General features: G+C 45.1%; 8 protein-coding genes across 8 annotated transcripts; 2 read left to right on the top strand and 6 right to left on the bottom strand.

The window, feature by feature from the left end:
• Positions 1–1,765: 1,765 nt before the first annotated feature.
• PGRI_025350 (TNT domain-containing protein) lies at positions 1,766–2,557 on the bottom strand (the record flags this gene model as incomplete). The annotated part of the gene is made up of 2 exons (XM_040790248.1): positions 1,766–2,410; positions 2,468–2,557. 2 exons carry the CDS (start codon positions 2,555–2,557, stop codon positions 1,766–1,768), a joined length of 735 nt encoding a protein of 244 aa, XP_040647201.1.
• Positions 2,558–8,883: 6,326 nt separating this feature from the next.
• Positions 8,884–10,423, bottom strand: dmaW (tryptophan dimethylallyltransferase fgaPT2; the record flags this gene model as incomplete). Its single annotated transcript, XM_040790247.1, has 3 exons — positions 8,884–9,023; positions 9,080–9,201; positions 9,264–10,423. 3 exons carry the CDS (start codon positions 10,421–10,423, stop codon positions 8,884–8,886), a joined length of 1,422 nt encoding a protein of 473 aa, XP_040647200.1.
• A 1,195-nt stretch (positions 10,424–11,618) lies between these two features.
• Positions 11,619–12,446, top strand: PGRI_025330 (SAM-dependent methyltransferase; the record flags this gene model as incomplete). The annotated part of the gene is made up of 1 exon (XM_040790246.1): positions 11,619–12,446. The coding sequence occupies one exon, from the start codon at positions 11,619–11,621 to the stop codon at positions 12,444–12,446; it is 828 nt and encodes a 275-aa protein (XP_040647199.1).
• A 515-nt stretch (positions 12,447–12,961) lies between these two features.
• On the bottom strand, positions 12,962–14,462 carry fgaCat (catalase easC; the record flags this gene model as incomplete). The annotated part of the gene is made up of 2 exons (XM_040790245.1): positions 12,962–14,209; positions 14,262–14,462. 2 exons carry the CDS (start codon positions 14,460–14,462, stop codon positions 12,962–12,964), a joined length of 1,449 nt encoding a protein of 482 aa, XP_040647198.1.
• A 1,737-nt stretch (positions 14,463–16,199) lies between these two features.
• On the top strand, positions 16,200–18,147 carry PGRI_025310 (cytochrome P450; the record flags this gene model as incomplete). Its single annotated transcript, XM_040790244.1, has 6 exons — positions 16,200–16,445; positions 16,502–16,636; positions 16,702–16,783; positions 16,849–16,917; positions 16,966–17,619; positions 17,720–18,147. The coding sequence occupies 6 exons, from the start codon at positions 16,200–16,202 to the stop codon at positions 18,145–18,147; spliced, it is 1,614 nt and encodes a 537-aa protein (XP_040647197.1).
• A 758-nt stretch (positions 18,148–18,905) lies between these two features.
• PGRI_025300 (pyridoxal phosphate-dependent decarboxylase family protein) lies at positions 18,906–20,363 on the bottom strand (the record flags this gene model as incomplete). Its single annotated transcript, XM_040790243.1, has 1 exon — positions 18,906–20,363. The coding sequence occupies one exon, from the start codon at positions 20,361–20,363 to the stop codon at positions 18,906–18,908; it is 1,458 nt and encodes a 485-aa protein (XP_040647196.1).
• A 1,085-nt stretch (positions 20,364–21,448) lies between these two features.
• fgaOx1 (FAD-linked oxidoreductase easE) lies at positions 21,449–23,079 on the bottom strand (the record flags this gene model as incomplete). The annotated part of the gene is made up of 3 exons (XM_040790242.1): positions 21,449–22,408; positions 22,489–22,981; positions 23,060–23,079. The coding sequence occupies 3 exons, from the start codon at positions 23,077–23,079 to the stop codon at positions 21,449–21,451; spliced, it is 1,473 nt and encodes a 490-aa protein (XP_040647195.1).
• A 1,043-nt stretch (positions 23,080–24,122) lies between these two features.
• On the bottom strand, positions 24,123–25,207 carry PGRI_025280 (phytanoyl-CoA dioxygenase family protein; the record flags this gene model as incomplete). Its single annotated transcript, XM_040790241.1, has 3 exons — positions 24,123–24,746; positions 24,803–24,933; positions 24,982–25,207. The coding sequence occupies 3 exons, from the start codon at positions 25,205–25,207 to the stop codon at positions 24,123–24,125; spliced, it is 981 nt and encodes a 326-aa protein (XP_040647194.1).
• Between the last annotated feature and the right edge of the window lie 28 nt (positions 25,208–25,235).

Raw genomic sequence — 25,235 nt, 5'->3', positions numbered from 1 at the left:
CCATATCCCACAGTCGGCTCTTGTATGCGGGGAAGGAAGTGTGGTTCCACATGTTGTACAGGACACTATGGGGAAAAGATCGAATCAGTCGATGCAAATAAGCAAGGGAGAAAACATAGAACGCACCTCTGTGTCCGGTCCTTATAGGCCTCATCTTCGACTTCCTTTACTTGCACTTTCATGCCGTCCCTGGTGAAAGCAATATTCTTGCGCTCCATCTTTTTGCGTGTGTTTTTGCCTACATCCTGCATGATGCTGTAGGCAACAAATCCGACCGCGGCAACGATGCCAACAAAGATGAGGAGCAGGATGAGGGGAACGAGATTGCGGGCGCCCATGGTGGGGTGTGTTTATCGAGATAACAGAGGGTAGACTATTGAATTGTGATCAAATTTGGGAAAAACGAGGCGAAGATCCGAGGATTACTCCGGGCGGGAAGAATCAAGAGAAGGAAAAAAAAAATAAAGAAATAGGGTACAAAATCGTTTCAGCCTTGTCTGTTCTAGGCGCTGTTGCCTGGAGTGGATCTGCAGAATGCTGTTAAAATTCCACTGAATATGAGATCTAAGACTCAGGGGGCTTGACTCCCCCCCTTTGGAAGTGAGAGTGACGTTTGATTCGAGGGGAAATGGAATTGTGGCTGTGTCTCACGAAGTCCAGCCACTTTTGCTGAGTAATTTTAATCAGCACCCGGCTCGGTCCAGCCCTAGAGGGCTGGGGGCTTTTTGAGGTTAATTTTAGACTTAACATCTATATACTCCGTATGGAGACTTCATTTAATTTTGATATGGGGTTAATATATGTTATCTTTGCTATCACTACTCCATATAAGTATGAAGATCACCAATACTTTAACATGGAAGCTCCCCACTACCTAAAACAGGACGATCGGTGGATCATCTCATCTGCGTCATCATTATAGAATTCAAAACTCACGATACAACGTAACTGGGCGGTGAACCCTCCATCCGGGGAAGCTCTTTTCTAAATGATAACCTTCTTGGATAAAAATCGAGACATTTCTCTACATATTCTAGTTCAAGACCAAACAGCCCATATCAGACACGATGTGTGACGTCCCTTTCTTTCCAATCTTCCCTATCTGCTTCCAATGCAACACTGATCAGAACCCATGTCACTGTAAGGTGGTTGGCCCGACGCTCGGTATGTTGAGTTCTTCTACAGTATGAAATGCCGAGGCCATACCTGACCAAATGAGCAGGATTCTTCACAACCGTTGTGGCAGCGGTAAGTAATGGCACTCTCGTTGATAGCATGAAGAAGCTCTTCCTTGGCTCCAGGCTCATGAGAACCCTTTTTAGATTTTCTGCTACCCCCTATCAATCTTCTGTGGTTGCGGCTGCACTAAAGCCGGAAAGGAGTATGTCCTGTTGTCTTGCTACTTCTTCATCCCCAGGCTAACAAATACTAGCATGTTGGGATACCCTGTTAAGCTAAATCAGAAAGTCAGTAATGCCATACCATTCTGAGATTGGAACTAGGCACCTAGAATATATTTGAGACCCTTATCATTGTACCTAATCATTTTACCCTAATCTCGCTTTGCAAGCAACCGGTTCTCTCTCATCTACAAACCTCCCGACCTTTGCTTGGTTCCTTTTCTTCGGTATAAATGCCCAAACATCATTGTTATCATTGCATTTGGTTATTAAAGTATAATGACTAGTATATACTGCAAGAAGGGAGAACTCAATGCCCGAATACAATCCTTCATCTTGCTCCATGACATAAACCTCATACATGCTTAATCAGAGTCCTTGGGAGGAGGAGGCAGATAGCCCGCAGAGAACTCATCGGCTTCATCATAGTCTTGCAATTCAAGTCTTTTCAAGAAACCCCCTGCCAGCAGATCATTCACGCTGGACTCAGCCAAAAGCTGTGATCCAAACCCGGGCTGCTCAAACCAAGGAGCAATTGGTCCCAAGAGAATATCAAATTCCTTGGTCACCTCGTAGACATGGTAGTTATATGGGAAGTTGCTGTTTTCCGGCGCGAAAAGATTGGATGGTGGCAGGGATCGCTCGATATATGGAGCTCCAAGGGGTGCCAGGAATTTTCCATATTCAGATCCGAATCTATCAAGCTTCTGACCAACGTGGAGTGTGTAGTTCCCCAGGATAGACTCATTTTCAGATGTGACGGCGAATCCGTCGCTGTCTGGATAGATCCAGTAACTCTTTGGGTCGGAAGCGTTCACGGTCCATTTTTCTAGGAACTCGAATGGGCAGAGCTCGCCAAAGCGAGAATATGTTTCGAGCTCGTTAGAGAGAGGGAAGAAACCAGGGAGCCGCTTCGGACCAAGTCGTGGGTCACCGCAGACAGCAGTAGAGTTCACGTAGGTCACGCCTTTACAGGGATCGGGGTAACATCTTCTGGGGTAATCCGGCTCCTAAAAAGTATGAGAATTGGAACATAGGGCATCAAAAAGGTGTATTGGACTACTGACCTTGTTTTTGCGGTGCCTATTAGGAGTGACGAAGGCTGCGGCATCTGCTAGAGCAACCGAAAGAAGCACAGTGATAGTTGAGAGATGCATGGAGGATAGGGAATATATCTTTTGTCTGTGAGTCAACCGAAGAAAGGAGATAGAGCCCTTAATATACTAGAAAGTGCCAAGAAGCATTGACCTTCCATTCTCGCGATCTATACAGTGCCATTGAAATCGTGCGCACAAGCTATGCATGCAGATGGGTCTGCCCTACGGTTTGCCCCCAGAGGATCAGCCACAGGCCTCTTTGGGCTCGATTTTTCCCAATCAGAATCTATTATCCCTCGCTTTATTACTCCGTACGGAGTACTCCGTATACTCTACCATATCATTACCCAATTTGTAGACTAACATTTCTGGAAAGCTCAACATGCAAAATTCACGGAGTAATACAATACTCTGTACGGAGTACAATGTAATACAAGGTTGATAGGAATGACCTACAATATGTTGAGTGCTTAAGATGGAAGTGAGTGGTGTGTGATGAAACATTGAATTGACTATTTGAGCTCTAAGTGTTCTACTCCGTAGCGAGTGCGCTAGTCATTGCCCGAGAGCAGAACTTGATTGATTTTAGGGGGTAACTGTACAAAGAACTGAGGTATTGAAGAATCCTTGTGAGCTCATATCAGCCACAGAAACAATTTCTGTTTTGCTCCAAGAAATTGGCAAAATTTGATTTCAGCCCGATAATGGAGAGGGGTAATATAAAAGCAATCTATAATTTGTGATTCTCTCCGCAGATGCATTCAACAGGCAGGTGATAGGACATGAAGTTGTGTCTATGAGATTCGAGACCCACAACTTGTCAATAATTTCCTTCAGCTGGAGAGCTGAGACCAGAACTTGGCCAATGATCGTTGAGTGGATTCAATCTCAGATTCGATTTTTTTTTTCCAATTTCAGTTTAACACTAATTTGATCACATCAACAGAGTACAATGTAAGGAGGATGTTGGAGATACATTTGCCTCTCTAGAATTGCCATGCCCTTTTGTCCGATAATAGCATCGTGTTCTACCCCTGAATTCTACCCCGGAATATTTCTTCGGGAAGTGACAGATCCGCTGTATGCCCATTTATTTCCTCCACTAAAGGTAATTTGACTGCATAGTATCAAAATGGCAAAGATCGTCGAAATATTGAGAAGATAATATCAGAATTTTTACTAGTTACAACATACTCCGTACGTTAGTCATACTAGAGCTCTGGAAGTCTGATAATGGACCTAGGTCTACTCCGTACTGGGGGGGCCTGTTAAAGAGCTTAGCCCACGTTGATCATAGAGTTGTGGTGCTAGTTCTTCTTCACACAGAAATTGCGCCAGTACCAATTCTTTGTTTATAAGAACGAACCTAAACCGTGTAGGAAGTATCTTTGCGTAGTACTGGACCTAAGCCAGATGACTCCGATAGCACGAATATATACGGAGTACCCCCAATAAGGTTCTTAACGTTTCCATTTACCTCACTCGAGACTGATCGCCAGTTTACTAGCTTTACATCCCAGACTGCAATAACCTTCCCACAAAATTCAAGTTCCTCTAGGTTCGGTAAGCTATTATCGTGCGGTTTATGTTCGCCTTCTGAGGTAATCAAGTCGGGTAGTATAACGGTTTTTTGTCCACCTTTGATATTAGGATCATCACTATTAAAAGCGCTCGGGCACGTTATGATAGAGATACGGTGATCCTCTGATGGCATCGCATGTTGGAGGAAATCAATGACTGCCAGAGACATCAGACTACTTCGATCAAGAGAGGCGTGATAGGCGTATTCTAAGACTTTTCTGGAACGTAGCAATAAGAGAGTAGTAGTAGCCGAAACGGATAGTTCAAGTTAGACTGCGACATCGCCCGTCCATGGACACCTAGGAGGTGCCCATCGCCCGTCCACGGTGGGCGGTGGGCTATTTGGATTTTCGAGTGCCCGTCCATGACGCCCACGGCCCATGGGCATGCCCATCGTGGGCATGCCCACGATGCCCACCATTGCATAAAGTCACCTAAAATGGACGTATAACTCGCTGACTGCGCATAATAAATAACCGTTATATATACCTGTTTTGCCAACTCTATGTAATATTGTAGATATAATCTACAACATTTATGAATTTTATTGAAATATCTAAGTAAATGAAAAACTATAATATATATAATACGACTTGGAGTATATTCTTTATGGAAATACGCTATATTAAATAGTATTTTTGTTAACTTACTAAATTATACTATAATAGTTTAAAAATATATATTTAAGTTAGTGGTATATGTTAACCATTTTCTGTAAGTAAAATACTACTTCTGTCTTCCGCTCTATTGTTTATTTAGGTATAATTCTTTCTAAGAGTATTAGTATAATCATTATTCTATAAGCTTATATCATTAAATTTTGTCTATTCTATTACTAAAAGGCTTGTGTTATTATTCTGAGAGTTTTAAATCCTTCGATTCTAACTTAAGATGGGCGTTTGGGCATAGTCCTGTGGGCGTGCCTATGGGTATGTCTATGGATAAAGACCCTTATAGCTAATTAGCTTATAAAGGATAGTGGGTATATACTTAATTTATGATCTATTAGATCTATATAACGTACCCCTTTTACTAGTGACCCCTATTTTACAGAGTCGTAAGTTACCTATTGTAAGTCAAGACTATATACTCTCCCTTAGTTGTTACACTATCCCTTATATTATATTAACTATGTTTTAACCTAGTGCCTATATTGTAGGGCCTTTTTTACTTCCTCTGAGCTCTTAATTAGACCTCTCTTATGTTGGCGATATATTTGATTCTAACCTTGATCTAAATATTGATCCGAGTCTCTTTAATAGCTAATAGACTTCTATATCACTAATAGAGTCTGAGTTCACTTAACCGGCCCTTCTTGATTACTCCTTTAAACGTGTCGGCCCTGATTGGAGAAAGTAGTTTATCCTCTATGACGCGATGAACGACGCCTTTAAAGTAAAGTTTATCGAATGGTGGTGTATAATAGTATACGGTAGCGGTACTGAGACATAATGGCTACGATGGGATACAAAATATATATCAGATGTCTGGGAGAACTTTTACTAGGTAGTATATCATTTTACAGGCGAACCTTTGGTTATGTGTCGGACGTGTGGAGCTACATTACCTTATCTAAGTGTGAAGTAAAGCGGTACTAATATACTAAAGCGGTATATGGTGTTAGGCAAATGCTAAAAGGGTGGTAAAAGTAAGTCTATATAATAGTCGATTATAGAGACTATATAGTATATATTGGTAAGTCTTATATGATTATACCCTTTAAGATAATTAATAAGTTATATATTAGGTATTGGTATCATCTTATATCTTAAGGTTCTCGAATGATAAATGGGAAAGAGAGCAGATTGAATGTCTTACTAGTCTGAACCTACCTTTCCGGGTACTTGAGAGGAAGTAGTTTGCTTCCTTGATTCGAATGGTGTAAAAGGCTCTAGTTGAACCTACTCTACTCTATCCTCGCACTGCTTAACGCCGGCTAAAGAAATTGGTTGAGGATGAGTAGTATATAATCCTTACTACCTTACTATAAGATATGAAGCTCTTAGTCGCCTTTGACTGCTGGATATCGCCTTTCTAGTAAGTATTTATGGCGATTATAGGGTACTTTATCGACTGAGACTGGAATTACTGTGAGATCCTACTTGGATTTGAACCACTTGATGGGGCGTATTCTGGTATAAATCTAAGTGGAATGCTTATGGATATCTTTAGGAAGCTTGATATTACTGATCGCGTGTTAGCGATTATATTAGATAACGTACCTAATAATATAACTCTAGTATAGGTAGTTTAAGACTCTATTGACTCTCTTGAACTACTGAATAACCTAGTGGTTATTCGAATCCCTTGTCTTATATATATTATCTAACTAAGCCTTTGTGAGCTACTTAGATTAGTGAAGGTCGACCCTTAGAATAATACTATAGATCGGAATGTTTCTGATATCTAAGCCTAAGCCTAAGCTCGATCACTCTGTGCGTCCTAGAGTGAACAAGTTATTGTATAAACCCTTGTTAAAGTAAGTATATTGCTTTATTTCTTATTTAATATACCTAATAAATATATAGATTCGCGGGCTTGCTATATTTATTAATGTAAGCCCCTAACGTTGTGATGATTTCTTCTGTCTTTAGACTAATAGAGCAAAACTTGCGCCTATCTAAGATGTCTGTATATGTTGGAATTCAACCTTCTTAATACTTCGTTGTGCGAAACGCCTTAGTAAGCTATGTGATGAATACTGTGATAATATTGGGACTCAGAAATATAAACTTAGTAAGGTGGAATGGTGGTAGGTCGACTACCTTCTGTATATTATAGAGCTGTTCTACCGCTTTACTATAGTACTTTTAAAGACTAAGGAGATAACGGTATATTATGTTTTTGGTATTTATAATGCCCTCTTCGATTACTTCGAGGATTCTATCGTATGACTTACCCCGAAAACTATACCCTAGAAGAAAGCGATGCTACAAGCCCTTAATGTTGGGATGGTAAAGCTTATATCTTACTATGCGAAGATAAAAGAGATCTATGGTAATCTCTACGCAATTGGAACGATTCTTGTACCCTAGTATAAGCTTCACTTCTTCTTAAGTAAAGTATGGGGTATGTCGGAGAATAATATAAACTGGAGTGATTAGTATAAGGAAACGCTTCGCTAGTTTATGGCTCTTTACGCCTAAAGATATACCTAGGTATAGCCTCTATAAGGAGAGTAAACGCCTAAGTGTTACTTAGCTAGTATAAGTGACCTAGACGCTCTCCTTGACATTCGGCCTTATATTTATTCTGATCTGTTAATATTAGAGTACGAACTCGCTAGATACTTTGAAAAGCGTACGTTATATTCACTATTATTATAAGCGGGAATACTTATACCTATTATAGTAAGGAGAAAGGTTGATCCTTTAGAATTCTAGAAGGAATATGAGGATGAATTCCCGATTCTTTTAAGTATTACTCGCGATATTCTCTTAATTCCTGTAATAGGCGCTAGAGTTGAACGTCTGTTTAATTTAGCATAGGATATCTGCTACTACTAATGTGGGCGGCTGAGTGCGAAGATAATCTAGGATATTATAATGTTCTGGTGTAAAACCTAATTTGATATTGAAATAGAAGAACTACCCGATGAGGATATGTCCTTAGATTCTATATAAGAAGTAGACGAGTAGAGAGAGGCTGAACTTACTACTGATATGCCTGAACTAATTAGCGATGGTGAGGATTCCGAGGATAATGATCCTGTTGGGCTGATCGAGTATGAGTTTATAATGGAGAGTTAGCTTCCTTGTCTATCTATTGTGCTAAGTACGCGGAAGCGATAGAGAAGTGAGCTTATTGATAGCGAAGATAAGAGTAGTCCTTATCTCCCTCTTTATGGAGATGAGGTTGGCACTTAAAGGCGCCTTGGTTTGAGAGAAGTAAGGAAGCGTGGTAAGCCTAGTGATGATTAATTTGTGTCGTATTAGTATGAATGTATGGCTATAATGAATACAAGTCCCGAGGTTATTTTACAAAGGCTTCTAAAGCCTAATTTTCTAACCCCGGTTAAAAAACTAACAGTCGTGTTAAATCATTGTATAAAGGCTTCTAAAGCTAATTTCTGACCTCGGTTAGAAATTTGATAGTAGTATCAAATCATTGTATAAAGGCTTCTAAAGCGAATTTTCTGACCGAGGTCAGAAAAAATGTATATGTAATTAAGTTACTTAAAAATACAGAGAAAAAATGCACAAATAATGTAAGTCACGAGGTCAAGAAATTTTGCTTACTAAAAAGGCCCATGGGCGCCCATGACGCCCACGGCCCGTGGGCCCTAAGGGTAGGGCCCGTCCATGGGCCCTATGGATAGGCCCATGGACAGCTTACATAAGGCCCATGGGCTATGCCCACCCGCCCGTCCATGGGCGATGTCGCAGTCTAGTTCAAGTAGAATAGGGAAAGGAAAGAGATCCGATAAATGAGCAGAGTTCTATAGGTAAGGGGTCACACGCCCTAGTTTTCCCACGACACCTTCAAATAATACCAATGCGTGAAGATGAGCGAGAAGCTATGGCTGTGAAGGGTGAAACCGCAACATGTGCGGAGAACCTTGGAAGGTATGCCCTGGCGAGTGTTGGTTCCGGCCCCCCGGGCTGTCTGTTGATGACGGAATCTACTGCGGTAACCTTGGAAAATAATCAGCAGAATCCCGCAGAAGTCCAGGGCTGTTAGAATATCTTGCGTATCTCCAGCCATGAATAGTTCTTTCTTAGCTCTAGCACATATTTAAATACATCTACTCAACAGTATTTGGTATACCCAGGTGGTTATTCCCCTCCTCTCCCTCTCCTCCCTTTTCAGTCCCTAGCAGCAATACAGTCGTGTTCGATGACTCGTTCTGCTTCGTCTTCCGAGATAGGTGATGCATAGGCGTCGGCTGGCTCAGCTGGACGGATGGGATGATCCTTGCAGAGGTATTGCCGCTTGGGACAATGGGCTAGACAAGTCAGCGCCATGATTTGGCTTTTGGCATCAGGTATGCGAGCAACTTACTAACAGGCCAGTCACCCGTCTCAAATGTCTGGAGATAGACGCTCATGTAGGAGACGCCCTTACGGTAAGAGAAAGAAATATAAGCGTGGATGTAGTTGACCGTCTCCTGATCGGCGTGTGGGCTGCAGTGGTCATGATTAGCGCTGTATGGGTCTGCAGGGAAAAAGGAATAGATGGAACGCACTAATAGGCACGGATATTCTCTTTATAAGTCTCAGCCAGCTTCGTCCAGCCCTGGCGCTGGAAGAAGGCCGTAAGCGCGTTGGTTACGTGCAAATCGTTCAGCCCAAATGTTGTAAAGTACACCTGAGGCTCGGGCATTGGATCGTCCGGCCGTAGTGTATAATTAACCATTAGGGGTAGCTGCTCGTCTGGAATCGTCCCAAGAGGGAGGTAGTCGGAAGGATAGGAGGCCAGGCACGGTGGCAGCTGAATTAGGCTCCAAATCTCGCGGATGGTGTCCAATGCGACCAAATCCGTGGCACTGTTCCGACGCCCACCCAGAGTCCACAGGTCTTCCATCGCCTCGAGTGAGACCTGTCGTTCCAGCAGATAAATCTTAGTGCGGGCACACTCGGGGCTGATCAAGTCACAAGAAAGAAGTCGTGGGGAAGCTGTAGAGTCCGGTCCCCGTGACTCTATGTACTCCTCCAGCACCGACAGGGGCTGTGCTAGTGTGGGTGACCATTCAACATGTTGCCTCACTGAGGAGAGCATCAGATCCTTGATGGAACGCCCTGTTGCTAGGGACTTGAGGGCGGGGTAGAAGTAGGCCTTCACCACAAAACTTCCATTCTGCAAGTCAAGGGCCAGCTTGTTTTGCGTTCTAATCTGCGACCCGACAAGATTGTTCTGCAAAAGATGCGCTGATTCCGTGTTGTCTAGGGTAAGGTTGTCTTTGAAGTGCCTGAACAACTGCGTATCCACGTCCCCGTTCAGACGTATGAGCTGGCTCAGGCTCTCCCAAATTGCTTGGGTGTTGAAAGGATCCTGGTCTGTCCCAGTTAAGGCACTGATTGGTTCAAAGGTGTACCGCACAAGACTATGGGAGCAGTTGAGGCTCAGCTCAAAAGGAGTCCCGTATCGCGTTAGGATACTTAACCACCGCGCTCGGTCATTCCTCGGATAAGGCCCTAAGAATGGAGTGACCACCTTCTTCCAGGTGCCCAAGATCTTGTACTGCTCATGAATATCATATCCGCAAGTCTCAAGCATCTGCGCAAACATCGGTGCCGCGCTATGCCACCACAGGCGCTGCTCATCGTTGGAAAACTCCAGAATATCACTCAATACTCTGTAGCTAAACGAGTGGGAGGCATTAGCGGGCATATCATACTTGTCCATAGTTTGATATCTGGGGGATGGGTCGGTATTTTCCTAGTCGTCGAATGTCTAGGAACCGAGAATAGCGATAGATGGAGAAGATAATAATCGGCCTGGGAGAAAGAGATAAATTTATTCCAATATATGTAGGTGATGGAGACTACAGCTGAAGATCTAATCAAGGATGTATCCATTTTGTACATGTAAGGCCACGACCCACGACTTGCAGATAACTTGTGCTTTTTGCTCAAATGTAGTCCCCCAGTCATACTCTCCGAACCACCTCCGAAACATACATCATCAGCCGTGGTCTCGAGGGAATTGGATGCACTGCCAAAAAAAATATGATATACGCTAGTTAGTGGAATGCATAACTTTGCAGATGCCCAGAACTTAAAGGGTCAGCTCTGCCACTGAATTACCTTGTGTCTGCCGATTCGTAGGTCACATTAATGACAGATCTCACATTAATGACAGATCTTTAGGGTGATCGGTCAATTGTCGGTGAACATATGAGACTTCCAATACACTACTAAGTTGAACATGCTAGATGCATGCAGAAGCAGCGAGTGCCTTTCTTTCGGCGCCTTAATGTCCTATGTATAGCACCAAGGGAACGGCTCGGAAGACGGTCTCGATTCATGCGATCTACATGAACAATGCAACATATCCACTAGCTTAGTATGATAACAAGAGAGCCACAACCTATTGAGAGATTAATCAGACAGGATGCCATCCGGGTAAGTTGTGCTTGCATGCGCTATTTAATAGCCTTCCAAGGTTGGTAGTTTGCTTATCCTGAATCTCCAAGTCACTTGGGTCTCCACACATGGAGCTATAGGTACAACGCAGGAAGATGGAATCTGAGCCCCTTAATAAATGAATCATGAGACAAGATCGTCTACAATTTCATTCCAGGCACTCAAGGCACTTGCATATCAAAAACAAAATGAGATGTGACAGTGAACATTTGCAGGCTAACCTCGGAAAATTCAATAGTAGTGCGGTCTTTAGTGGCGATGCATACACACGTATGTATGTACCTAGTATTGCTGAACCCTGTACTTAGGTATCCAGTTCTTCATCTCCAAAACTTGTTAAATTCGTAGGTCAACTATATATAAGCGAATAACGCACATAGGTAACAATTATTCTGTCGACAAAGCCTTCGATATTACAATCTCCTATTGGATTTTTTAAACGTCGCTTGATAAAAATGGAAGTCGAAAACAAACAGAACGTCGTTGCTCTTGGATCAAGGGACCCAACCACTACCGATGTTGGTGACATGTACGACGAAACCTCTGACAGTCTGACTGATATGTTGGGGGGAAATATCCATGTCGGCTACTGGGAAGACCCGAACAAGTACGAAACACCAGAGGCAGCTGGTGACCGAATGACGCGTGAGGTTGGCAACCGACTCTCTCTTGCCCAAGGGGAGCACATCCTGGATATTGGCTGTGGCACCGGAAAATCCACCGCACAAATAGCCACCACCTTTGATGTCCACGTCACCGGAATCACCATCAGCAAGCAGCAAGTTGAACTTGCCCAATCTCAGTACACGGGAAAATTACAGACTGGAGAAGTCGACTTCCAGTTTGCAGACGCGATGGAGATGCCGTTTGAGGACGCCTCTTTTGACGGCGCCTACGCCATCGAATCCATCGTGCACATGCTTGACAAACGCGCTGCCCTCGCACAGATCGCCAAAGTGCTTCGTCCCGGCAGCCGACTGGTCATTACCGACCTCGTTGCCGACCACCCAACCCCCGATTCCCCGGTTTTGGCACACTATGCCAACATCTTTGATCCCCCCTTGGTCTCAGTGGATGACCTCCAAAATCTCCTACGCCAGGAGGGCTTTAAGGTCATTGATGTTACCGACGTACGAGATAACATCCGGCCTACGAGCAAATTGTTCGAAACAAAGGGTCTATCTGTAGGGGGTGAGCTCGGGCAGAAGCTTCTTGAGTTTGCGTCCATTCTAGAGCAAATGAACGAGCTCGGATATGCAATTATCACCGCCGAGCGCCTCTAGTTTAAGCTAGTCTAGAGGCTTTTCCCCTGCTGGTTTCTACCCCAGGGCAAGCAAATATAGGGAAATGATGTTCATTGTGACACAAGAATCACAAGCCGTAATTTGCCTGATTATTGTAAACCAAGTCCTCAAGGCGGGGTGCAAGGGAAGAATGAGGAAGGTACAGACTTGAGGGTATGCATCCCGGAGTTTGCAGAATTACAGATGAAAGAATTACAGAAATGGATTTTATAGCTACGAGGCTGCTCACTAGCCCGATGCGGTGTCCGAGATGGTTTGATTGTGGATTCATATAAGGATGTTAGCTATTACATATTCTGCATCCAGACAAAGCCCCTTTCGGGAACCTGGTGTGTTTGCAGGCTTTCCCCAGGTGGGAAGCAGATAGATCCCTCCCAGCTGGTTTTCTCTTTCTTCATTCTTCATCCGTCAGAATTTATCCTTCTGTGATATCTGCAGTTCCATCCTTATCTCACATTACCTTTGAACGAAAGACCCCAAGCCTCTTCTTTGATTTACAGTCTCGCTGGCCCGCGGGGCCCCATCGGATTTGCATGTCCACATGCTGGTTCGAGCCGTTTGTCAACCTTTTCACGGACACGATCCGCAAGACTGGTTTGGACCAGAGCGAATGTGCGATACACCTTCTCCCTGATAGCCTCCGAAGTTTGGGAGATAGACTCGGCTAGGTTATCGATCAACTCATTCTGGAAATCCTGATCTCGAAATTGAGGGAACCATTCATACAGCTCCCTCGCGAAGCCATAGTCATCTTCACGGGGCTCTGACCACGCCGGGGACGAGACCTCACTGATCCACTTTGTAAACTTTTCACTTTGTGGTTCAAGACTGAGGGGTTTTTTGGGCCGAGTCGGCGGATTTTCAGGATTGACGCCGAGACGGTAGCGTTGAGCATCCGGGTACGCGAACATACGGGCTTGGAGAATCGGATCCTCCGAGGGGAGGACGCCAGGAACAAGATTTGAAGGCGATAAGGTAAGACACTCAATCTCCGAAAAGTATTTTTGAGGATTTCGGTTTAATGTCAATTTGCCGAATGCTCGCTTTGGGATCACGGAGCCATTTTTCGGATAAAAACCATAGTTCCAATGCTTGGTCATATCAAGAATATTGAAATCAAGATCTGGAGCATCTTCTGGATCCACCACCTGCGCATATGCGGTCCAAGTCGGAAAATCTCCACGCTCGATGGCCTCGTACAAGTCCCGGGAGGCCCCATCTGGGTCGTTCATGTTCTCGTTGAAGGCGTCGTCCATGCTGGCATTCTCATTCGAAGGTCCGCCACACGGAGAGAGGTAGACATGGACATATTTGAAAGATCCGTCTGGCATTGTCCATTTGTACGCATGGCCGATGTAGGCACTCATGGTACGCCAGTTGAACATTGTTCCCAGTTTGCTGAAAAGTGTGAGAACCAGGTGTAGAGACTCGGGATTCTCCGATACCCAGTCCCAGTACCTATTGGGATTCAACAAGTTGGTTTGTGGGTCTCGTTGTTGGGCATGCATCAAGTCCGGAAACTTCGCTGGATCACGGATGAAAAAGTATGGAAAATTGATGCAGACCCAGTCCCAAATTCCCTCTTGCGTGTCAAACTTCAAGCCCAATCCTTTAACATCCCGGATTGACTCAGAAGAGCCGCGCTCAAGTCCAGTGGTTGAGAAGCGTCCCACACAGGGGGTTTTCTTCCCAACTCCCAGCAACATGTCAATGTTGCATATATCGGAGATGTCATCGGTGACCTAATTTCCAGATATGAGAAATTGGTACCCGGCAAGTGAAGTAGTGACTTACCTCGAATTCGCCATATGCACCCGTGCCTTTTGCATGTACGACACGCTCGGGGATCTTCTCGCGGTTAAAGTGTGACAAGGCCTCTAGAAGCCCTGTGTCATTCGCCACAGAGTTTTGCGCGAATCTTGGAACAGAGCCGGTTCTTTCCATCGCGGGGCATCCGCGAATGGTTGCCTTCGGCATACTGTCACTACCTGGCATGACTGTATTCTGCAGTAGGAGCTGGCTTTTTTCAACAATGAAACGTTGGTATGCGAAAAGAGATAAGCGGTATGGGGGCTGCCTTTGTACTAATCGCGTACATTTAAGCGGCTTCTGATTAGCCCCTTTACCCAGACCAGCTGAATTGGGTCTCCATCTAGATCATACCCCCCGCAAGTCGCTAGAGACACGATATCTACGGAGTACACGGGAAAGGTACAAAATGGAAACCCCTTGCTCCAGCCATGGCCGGGGCCCGTTGACCAAAATCTGCATTGGCGAAAAAAATAATAATGGAAATAATGACAAGTTCCTTTTCCTTTTCTTTTCTTTTCTTTTCTTTTTTTTTTTTTTCTAAAAAATACCTCCCAAAATGAGGGTTCCTGCGTGCATATGGAGGTCCTGTGCGCCGATGCATGGCAATGCTCTCCCTACAACAGGTTTTAACCGACATTAGGCCAACCGGGGGTTTGCCAGACAGAAAATTAGTAAATATTCGTTAAAGAGTTATCTCACTTCGTATATTGACTTACGCGGGAAAAAAGGTATATAACCCTAATGTGGATGATAGAAAAGAGTCCTTCTATATCACTAACCTTAATCTCGGTAATAATCTTCTAGATCTATTTGAGCTATATATAGTTTACTCTTCCTTTGACTTTACCCGGAGGGAGATATATGGTTAGGTATAGGTGGTTTATAGAAAGGTATAGATATTAATAGTAGTATAGCTATAAAAAATAATCTCGTCTTTGAATATTCCTAGATCAATTAGGGCTAGTATGTCGAACAAGCCTATAATGAGAATAAAAAGGGAAGTCGGCGAAGCCGAGGAATCATGCAGGCCCCTAATGCCATGTATGTTGTATGTAGATCTAAACTGTGATATTTCACCACTCTGCACGCTAATTAAAAACTATCTGCACAGCTGCAGCTGTGATCCCTCTCATGCATGCATACCTCAGCTCCAAGCCCGATCTTCGCGGAACAGCCGCACTAGCCCCACATCAGCCCGTGTCAACAAATATACTCCGTACTCTGCATGGATGATCTAAATGAGAGACCACAGCCCTGGAGGAGCGGGGCTTATTGTACTCCGTAGGAACAATCCTATTGAGCCATGCACAGTGAAATGGGGGAGTATACACATCCATTTCCAACTGTCCTTGCATCTACTCCGTACCTAGGTAATCGTCACCATGTCTCACTTTCCAATCACCATTGGCCAAGCAAAGAACCTTGGGAATGGATATCATTTTATTGGCTTGATGCTACGGCATCTTTTGTGCGCCACATTATTGGACACCAAGCTTAGTGGCCACATTGAGCATACAGGTACTCCGTACATCATGCAAAGACATTGTCTTGAGCTCAGGCACTCCAGCCGAACCTAGCGGTTGTGATTGATCTTGACGAGGACAAGAAGAGCAACGCATTGAGCCAGCGGATATGCAATCAAAACCTCGAAGACCCAGTTATTCAGGTTCAGAGGCGCAGGTAATAATACCTAGGTAAGACTTACGGACTTCTATCAAGAAAATACTGTATGATAGATGATCGACCCTTGCCTATACATCCCATTCATACAAGTTTACTCACCGCTATGCCTCTCTAAGGCCATCTGTAAACTGGTCACAAGTGTTATTCTTGAGTATATCACCCAAAGCTCTCTTTAGCACAGCTACTTGGGTCTTTTCTAGTTGATTTCATCACACTCGCTGTATTGTGCCTCTGAGTATGGAATCAATCAATGAGGCTGCGGCCTTTGTTGGCATCAACTCAAAGTTGCTTGGATGCATGGGCTTTGCGGTCCTTGTCGTATTGGCGGTATTTCTAGTCGATTATGTTGACCTGCTATATCGCTCCCTACCCTACATGAAGTTAGCCCCGGCATATCCGGGCAGCTATCTTACGGGCAGGTTTTGGGCGGGAGACACAACAGGTGAAGGTCTGGAAAAGTCTGGAACTGAGGGATACTATCGAGTAAGTTTTCAACTTTCCAACTAGATAAAGAAAATGTGATGGCTTATCACTCACAGTACACCAAACGGGGCAAAGTGTTCGCAAGGAAGACGGAACTAAACAACTGGTCCCTCATTTTCCCGTCGGAAACCAGCCGTGAATGGCGCAATCTACCACTTGACCAGATCAGCTTTTCACACTGGGCTCAAGAGGTATGGTTTATTTTGTCCCCATCTTGGGTCTTCAGTAGTTAACTATGTGTCTTATTCAACAACAGGGGGGACAAATCAAGAACCATACAGTGCTTACCAAAGCCCACTCAAAGGTCGCTCTTCTCTTTGGAAAAAAGGACTTGCTCTGTAAGTAGTGATCTCTTTTGTGCTTCTCTTGATCTGCATGCCTTGAACTAACACCCGTCATATAGTGGCTGTTCAGAAGATCCTTGTTAGGGAAACCCCTCGCCTGCTCCCTGGAATTATCGGCGCCGGTAAAGGTGAGAATCCACTCCGCAAAAGAAATCGAACTACGCATTAATTCACAGACTCACTTTCAGAATGGGTACCGCTTAACCTTATGCAAGCCTGCAGCGACTTGGTCATCAAGCTCAATGCCAGGGTTCTGTACGGCCCAGCGTATGCTGATGATCAGGATTTCCATAGGCGATTGATCATGTTTGCCAATGGTGTCGATGGCATCAACTCTGTCTACTTCGCTTGGCCTCGTTCCTTATGGGGGATTGTATCACTCATTCATCCTACCATTCGAGGGTTCTATGCGAACCTCCCAGAGCTGAAGAAGAAATTGGTACCTGATGCCCGAGCCCGCATTGCTAAACTACAGGCCAAAGCAGCACAAAGAAAGGGTAACGTCCCTGCATCTGATGAAGACATTACCTTCATGACTGCCCTTCTACAAATGCATATCGAGGATGGTACCCTGAAAGAAGAGGAAAATGACATCGAGAATATGTGCATGGAGGCAGTCTTCTATACATACGAATTCTGGGGCCCAATAATGCCCACACTGTTCTTTATGATCATGGAAATCGGTAAAAATCCGGGCTACCTACAGGCACTCCGAGAAGAGATATCCTCGGCACTCGGATCCAATGGTTGGTCTTCTGATTTCCTGACACGTACTCCTAAGTTTGAGAGTTTTATCAGAGAGATACTTCGTTTATACCTTCCAGCCCAGTGTGAGTTATTTTCCCCCCAGCCTCTTTCCTTGCTGTTCAAGCAGCAAAATCCAATGTGAAAGGACATAGCACTGATATTCACGCTTTCGCGTACCTCCAGCTACCGTCAGTCGCCGAACAGAGAAGCCTATCTACGTAGAGTCCATGGATATGAACATCCCCGCTGGAGTCAATCTCTGCGTGCCAGCCAAATTTATCCATCACGATCCAGACTTTTATCCAGATCCGACCACTTTTGACGGATTCCGTTTCTATGACCCAGTAACCAATAATGTCACAATCCGTGCTACTACTGCCACCGACACCTATCTGTCATTTAGCCACGGAACAGGTCTGTGTCCGGGAAGAACTTTTGGGGTGCATATTGTCCAAGTGCTTTGTGCAATCTTTATCATGGAGTACGATGTGAAACTGGACCCCAACGATAAACAGGGCTTCCCTGACGTCCAATCAACAAAAGAAGGGCGTGGAGACGGCATGATTGGTACGACAAATATCCTGATTCGAAAGCGCATGCCAAGTGTCTGATATACGGGATATTCATTTGGGAATACTTTCTGTATGATAATCATAAGGTCAAGGATCTTTAGTTTATTAGTTACACTTTTCCATATCAAACTGCTCGGTTTTGAAAATTGAATGTCGTGATTCGTCCCCCTTTTGAGTTCATCTATGGCGAAATGCTTCGACTTATAGTTTTTCTAACATCTCCATTCTAATCAATATTCAAGGTTTTAGACCTCAAGATTCCAGGAACTGCAGGTTAATCTATATAATACTTTGACTATTTCCATACATTACATTACTTGAAATATTACAAGATTTTCTTAAGGTTGGTGTTGTGGCAGAAATATATCTTGAAAGTAGCATGTTGAAAGTATACTATGCAATCATTTTTACCTCTACAATTTTATCAATTTGCCTAAAGGCATATCCCAGTTAGGGTCATAAATAGTTAGCTGAAATACTAGGTTGACAGTATTATTTAATGCCTTAGAAAATTGGGACTGAAATTGAGATATTGATCTAGTCTATATGACAAAAAAGAAGTTGAGATTAGTGTACAAAGTGGAATTAGTATGCTCCGAGAGCGCGGTGACGGTAAGGCATTATCCAATGAGAGTTATGAATCGGTGATTCTAAGTTGCCTGTTTGTGCTGTTTTCAATGTCAGGGGGCATTCCAACACATTTCCTATAAGGTCTAAATAACCGAAAGCCATATAGCACTAAAATTTGTAGTCCACTCCAATGGGACAGTGGATTTCAACATCATAAAAGTTACACTCTAGTCCTTGCAGTCCTTGCACAATCCAGATTTGGGAGTAGAAATTGTGCTGGCCACTTGGTCCATTTGTTGCACTACCTTCATGATCATATCTGTTTGGGTGGAAGGGTTCATCGCACAGAAACGGAGGGCCACCCTGCCACGAATGTTTGTTGTGAAGATGGAAGCAACATTTTCCGTCAAAAGTCGAGTCGAGATGGCTAAGTTCAGTTCATCTAGCTCATTGTCCTTTAAATCCGGTGGGGCGTATCGGAAGACGACTATACTCGCTGTTACTGGCGCCAGGATCAACCAATGCGCATATCGTCGAATTTCGTCCTCGGCAGTGCGAGCGAGAAGGAAGGCGTGGTCAATCATCTCTCCCATCTTTCGACGACCTAGCACTCTCAGCGTAAACCAAAGCGGTATAGCTCGTGCTGGGCGGCTGAGCTCAGGGCCAAAGTTATAGAAATTCACAGCCCCGTGCGGTGTCGTTGAGTTGATATATTCCGCATCCACGGCAAAACTCTTGGCGAGAGATGTGCTATCACGAGTGAGGACAATGCCACAGCCGTATGTCTGGAATAGCCATTTATGCCCGTCCCATGATATACTGTCTGCGCGACCAATTCCATTGACGAGATGGCAGTGCTTGTCGGAGAGGGCAATTGATGCACCGTAGGCACCATCCACGTGCAGCCACAGCCCCTCTTCTTTGGCCACGTCGGCTAAAGCATGGAGGGGATCAATGCTTCCCGTGTTAGTGGTTCCACAGCTAGCCACGAGGAGAAAAGGGAGCCGGCCACATTGACGGTCGGCTGCAATCGTTCGCTGTAGGATGGCTATATCCATGCGGAATGCCTGGTCTGTGGGGATAACGCGGACTTGATGTTCGTGGAAGCCAATTATGTGAAGACATTTCTTTATCGATATATGCGTCTGGTCTGATACGTATATGGTTCCCTCAGGCCGCCGTAAAGGGGGGAGCAATTTATCTCGAGCTGCCACAACGGCGGATAGGTTTGCCATCGAACCACCGGAGACGAAGCATCCTGTAGCAGACGCAGGGAGACCAACTTGGTGGGCTAGCCACCTGATCATGGCCTGTTCCATTGCACTAGGTCCGGAACTCACGTCCCAACTGACCGCGTTCACATTATAGAGCGAGGTGAACAGGTCTCCCACCCAGGCAAGCGGTGATGGACATGACGGTACATAGCAAAAGCAGTGCGGGTGCGTGAGACGCATACGTTTGTCAAAAATATCCATAGTTTCCTGGATAACTGATGCGACGTCGTGTGGGCTCTCTCCTGGGAGGAATGCCTCTTGCATTTCTTTTGTTCCCGCAGCATCCAGTGTTCGGACAATGGGATCGGAGGGAGTTTGAGTGTTCATTTTTAGTAGTCGCGTCAGCGCGGCTAGAGTTGCAATTGAAACATTTGTATGGAATTGATCAATATCTTCCTCTTTTTCAGTCATCGTAGCAAATCAAAGTAATAGCTAATTTTCCTGAGATGGGTCCAGGTCGAGTGAATGAACGGAGGTTTGGACAGATGAACAATAGACCACACAATATTATGGATGAAGTGGCAGGCAACATTTGATAGGATTTCAGGCGCCTAGGTAGATTCTAGCACATATCTTCTTGCATTGACATCCTGTAGGAACCTGCAATATTTTCCAGTCCTTGCAGGAGCAAGAATGATGCCGCTAAGCAAATCTTGGAACCGGTCAGCTCCGATCTATTGAGACTAGATTCTTTTGATATCACAGAACAAATTGACTGCGGTTCCCGAGGCTGAGCATACCCAATCCTGCAGTATGTGTCTACTGCAGTACGCTGTTACTAGTGTATGAGATCAATCACATTGTTAGATGTTGGCTGGCTGAGACTGCCGCAATTAGTTAGTATAGCAAGGTAGCTATGTATAGACAAATCAGGGATTTGACTCTCGAGCAGCAGCTATAATACTTTTTTTGGATACACCTGGCTTCCATATGCATCATATATCACAATATTCAGTGACATGCCAGATGCATGATATCCATTTTTGTACGGAGAACTCCGTGCCAGAGAAAACATATAATGAATATATTCTATGCACTAGAGGTATCACATCATCCAATGCTCCATGCCGCAATCTCATTTCTCGCTTTATTCTATACAGTTAGGAATTCGTGCAGAGCCCGAGCCCGTAAGATACACACGATAGAGAGCCACATTTGTATTCCAGACATGAAGCTATATGTATGAAATACAGTGACAGCTAATTCAAAGATAAGGCTTTTGTTTTGTAGGGTGTTTCCTGTTAATTTCACCAAAACCCTCGGGGCCTTGACCTAGGACTACATATTTGACACAAGATCACATTAAATCGAAGATGATGCTATCCCCGCATCTAGTAGATTGGAAATTGAAATCCCTCCAGGTTGCTTAGTTTAGACTGCTCACGAGAATCATGAATTGACCTTTGAATACAAACTTGGAAATCGTTTCAACTATTCAGATCCATATATTCTATCATCAACATTGTTATATGCACAGAGAAGATACGCTAGAAAATTCAACCCCAGAGGCCACCCTGTTTCCTGCATAGACCATCCTGATCCCAAAACTCACTCCCTACCCCCAACCTGGTTATAAACAATGCGTCAGCGTCCCACTTTTGCTTGATAGCCAACAATCGATCATAATTCGTGCCCCAATACACGTTTCGGAAGTCAGGATCGTTTGGGTCGCCCATGTTAAGATAGGACACCTTGTAACTCGGATCTAGTGAGTACAGAATCGGCATTTGCACACTTGTGAGCTCGTAGCTAGCATGTGATCTGGCTTCCACAGAGCGGGGAACGGACTTGTAGAGGTTTATCAGCAGTGCTGAATGGCGCCAACCTGGATGCATTGATGCATTAACAGAATTAGGGTTGATATTGACTGCTCCTCCGAGAGTGTTCAAAAAGAGTTCATCACCAGATTGAAGATGAACTTGAGTGAGTGTCTTGGCTATTTGATATGGTCCTTGTGGTGACTTGAATAGGTGTTCCGAAACCAGAACAGATCCTTGTGTGATCCCGTACTCTGCTGGGTAGATATCGGGATCGTGCCGTAAACTCGAACTTACTAGAGCATAATATTCGGATGAGTAATTGTACGGAATTTGCTGGGTTCGAAAATAGTCGAAGAGTACTCTCAGTCGAAGATCAACGTTGTCGAGGTCCGTTGTATTCAAAAAATGTAGAGTGAGCCTTGCAGTCAGCGGATCGGCTTGCAGGTGAACCTCTCCAGCGATGCTTTGTTCGTTAAATATCCGTAAAGTCTTGAGCATCTGTGTCAACGCCTGCGTCCAGGACTCTTCATCTAAGCCTTCCGGTGCAGATACTTCAAACCGGGTGGTAACACACGGGACGTCTGGAAATATCCGCACCGTTGCTTGAGTGACGAGCGCGAATGTACCTCCCCCCCCTCCTCTTAATGCCCAAAGCAGGTCTTGATTGTGGTAATCGTTGGCTACTACCAAGTCACCCTGTCGATCAGGAGATCAGATTAACATTCATCCTTTGAAGATCTCACAGGTTGGGATTGTCTGACAAACAAAATACTCACATCTGCTGTTACAGCTTGAATCTCCAAAACATTGTCGACAGCAAGCCCCCTGGTGTGACTGAACTTTCCAGAAACACCGCCCCCTTGAAGGAAGCCGCCAACAAAGCCGACGGTGGGACATACTCCCCCGACTATGGTGTGTCCTTGCCGAGCACCCTCGGCATAGAGCTCTCCGAGCATAACTCCAGCCCCAACAGTAACCGCAGGTCCCGAGGTTGTAGTAGCCCCGACTGGCTGGAAGTTATCATGATAATGTGTATGTTTCAGGTGATGCGTGTGTATCTCGAATGAGCCTAGAGCACTGGAGCGCCCCGAACCATCATGACCAGTATTTTGGATTGCAAGTCGTAGGTTATGATCCTTTGCAAACTTTATGGCATCCTGCACGTGGGAGACTGACCGCACAGCAGCCGAGTATAAAGGAGTACGGCCTTGGTGACAAGGTATATCCACGGGTCCTCCCACATAACACGTTTCCTCTTCGGTCGAGCCGCTATCCCAAATCCAGTCCTGCAGTGTCCCTACAATCGCTACAGTTGGCGTAATCCAGACAAGAGGACGGTAGCCTTACCTGGTTGTGCGGCCCTCCATGCGCTGTTTCGAGAGACATTCAACAAAACTTCACAAGCCTGCTGATCATACGTAGGCTCGTGACAGACGTGCCCTATAGGCTTTACCGAGATCAAGTTTCCGTCAATCGATGAGTTCAGGGTAGCCCAGTCATTTTCGGATGGCCAACAAGGTTCCCACGGTCTACATCGACAGAATTGCGCTTCTGATGGACGTAATAAGTGTATCAATAGCGCTCCGAAGGCCACAAAGATACTGAAGTGGATGGCAGCGGCCATAATAGGGGAATTTGGAATTGCGGGATGTGGAAGGAGCAGGTCATCTGCCAGAGCGGACAATACTTTGGCTGCGAAGGCTACGCTGGATAATCAGAGATCGTTAGGTACATTCTGAATGAGAATGCAACTTTCGGAGGGCTAGGCGCAAGAGCCGGGGACGGGAAGCCAAGGCAAGGAGTTGGAGAACGCTAAGAAGACACTGACGTATGCTGTACAATCGGAATTTATGTATGATGCGTGATGCATCATGTCTGATGCATCATATTGCAGATATTGCATGAATCTCATCACGTTCTTGAATGCCTCTAGTAAACATTAAAAATTGTAACGGATCAAGGAAGAAATATGTAGGACTTCAATGATGGATTCTCAGATGGAGAAGAAAGCAGAAGGGGTGAGTTAGTTACTAGCAGCTCATAGTCCTCAATCTCGCAGTGGGTCGCCATCATAGTCGTCAGACTTGGCAAATATTTTGCAACTTCAGTCTCACACTTGACGCTCAGTACCGAAGTGAAGCAGATAACTACACTACATTCATATTTCGGGAAATTCTGCATCATTCATCCATCAGTTTGTCATTCTATCGAAGGTTTTCCCTATTCAACAGATCCTTCCCTTGCGTTGCATGTCACCCATATTGGCAAATTGTCTGTATCACAGCGACTATTTCTAGGTTTACTCCGCTCAATCCTCAGACTGAATAACTGGAAGTGGTTTGTGGTATGGATCGCAGTGAATATCAAGATAGATACCGTGCAATAGTTAAAGGTCATATCTTGGCTTGAGTTACATGCTCTCCTTCATCGCGATCTTTGCCCCATCGTCCTCGTCATTCAGGTCTACGTTCGGGTCTACCACCAGCAGAGGATCCTTCTTATCGACCCAGCCCTGAAACAGTTTCGAAAGACTGTATCCCATAAAGCGCTGTAGCCATTTCGGGAATTTCCGGACCGTCTCAAGATCATACGTCAGATACTGGTTCTCCACCTGGCGGAGATGACTTCGCGACGCGAACACGGCCGCCAGGACGCGCCGATGGTCAGTCGAGTGGTTGATGCTGCCGGCGTGTATGACACTGCTGAGCATCAGGTAAGCGTCTCCTGGGCGCATCTCCGCATACCGAACGCGCGGGTCGTCGTCTTTCGGGTGGTCGTACTTGTAGTCCCAGAGATGACTGCCCGGGATGAAGCGCGTGGCGCCTTGTTCGCGGGCACACTCGTTCAGCGCGACCATCATTGCACAGCCTGAGTCACGACCGAGACTGTATTCACTGGCGCCGGTGTTCCAGTTCTGCTGCGTAGCGTCGTCCCGATGAAGACCCTGGTTTCCGGATCCGGGATTCACGTACAGGGCCAGGGTTGAGTCCAGCTGGGGGGGACTCTGTATGCTCATCCAGGTGCCTTGCTCCGCCTATAGGAACGCCATCAGCTCAGTGGTGAGTCGGATACATGACACAGGCTCCTTACCCAGCATTCGTACGTAGACGTCAAGAAGTAGTTGCGAACCGCGGTGAAAACCTCATTTCCAACAATGCTTTCGGCATATGTTGGTGACTTGCTCAGCAAGCCGGAGACTTGACAGTAGTTTTTGGGAAAGCCTATAGCCGTTAGCTCAAGGCCACACGGCCGTGGCTGCTATTACTTACCCTCAAATGATGTCCCTTCCTGCTCCCATGGCTGGAGTTCCTGGCGAATTTTGTCGACAGTACTTTGATCGAGCAGATTTCGTACAATGCACACCCCGGCCATTTTCATCGCCTCTATGGCCTCGTTGGCGACGGCATCGCCGCTGGCCGATGATTTCAGTTCAATGACCGGGATCTCTGAGACCTTGGTCTCTTGGTACTGACTCTGAGGTTGTTCGACTGTCATATTGGAGCTCTATTAAATTCACACATGC

This window comes from Penicillium griseofulvum, assembly GCF_001561935.1.
Source record: "Penicillium griseofulvum strain PG3 chromosome Unknown contig_80, whole genome shotgun sequence".
Classification (NCBI taxonomy): domain Eukaryota; kingdom Fungi; phylum Ascomycota; class Eurotiomycetes; order Eurotiales; family Aspergillaceae; genus Penicillium; species Penicillium griseofulvum.
This window is presented reverse-complemented; position numbering and strand designations above follow the sequence as displayed.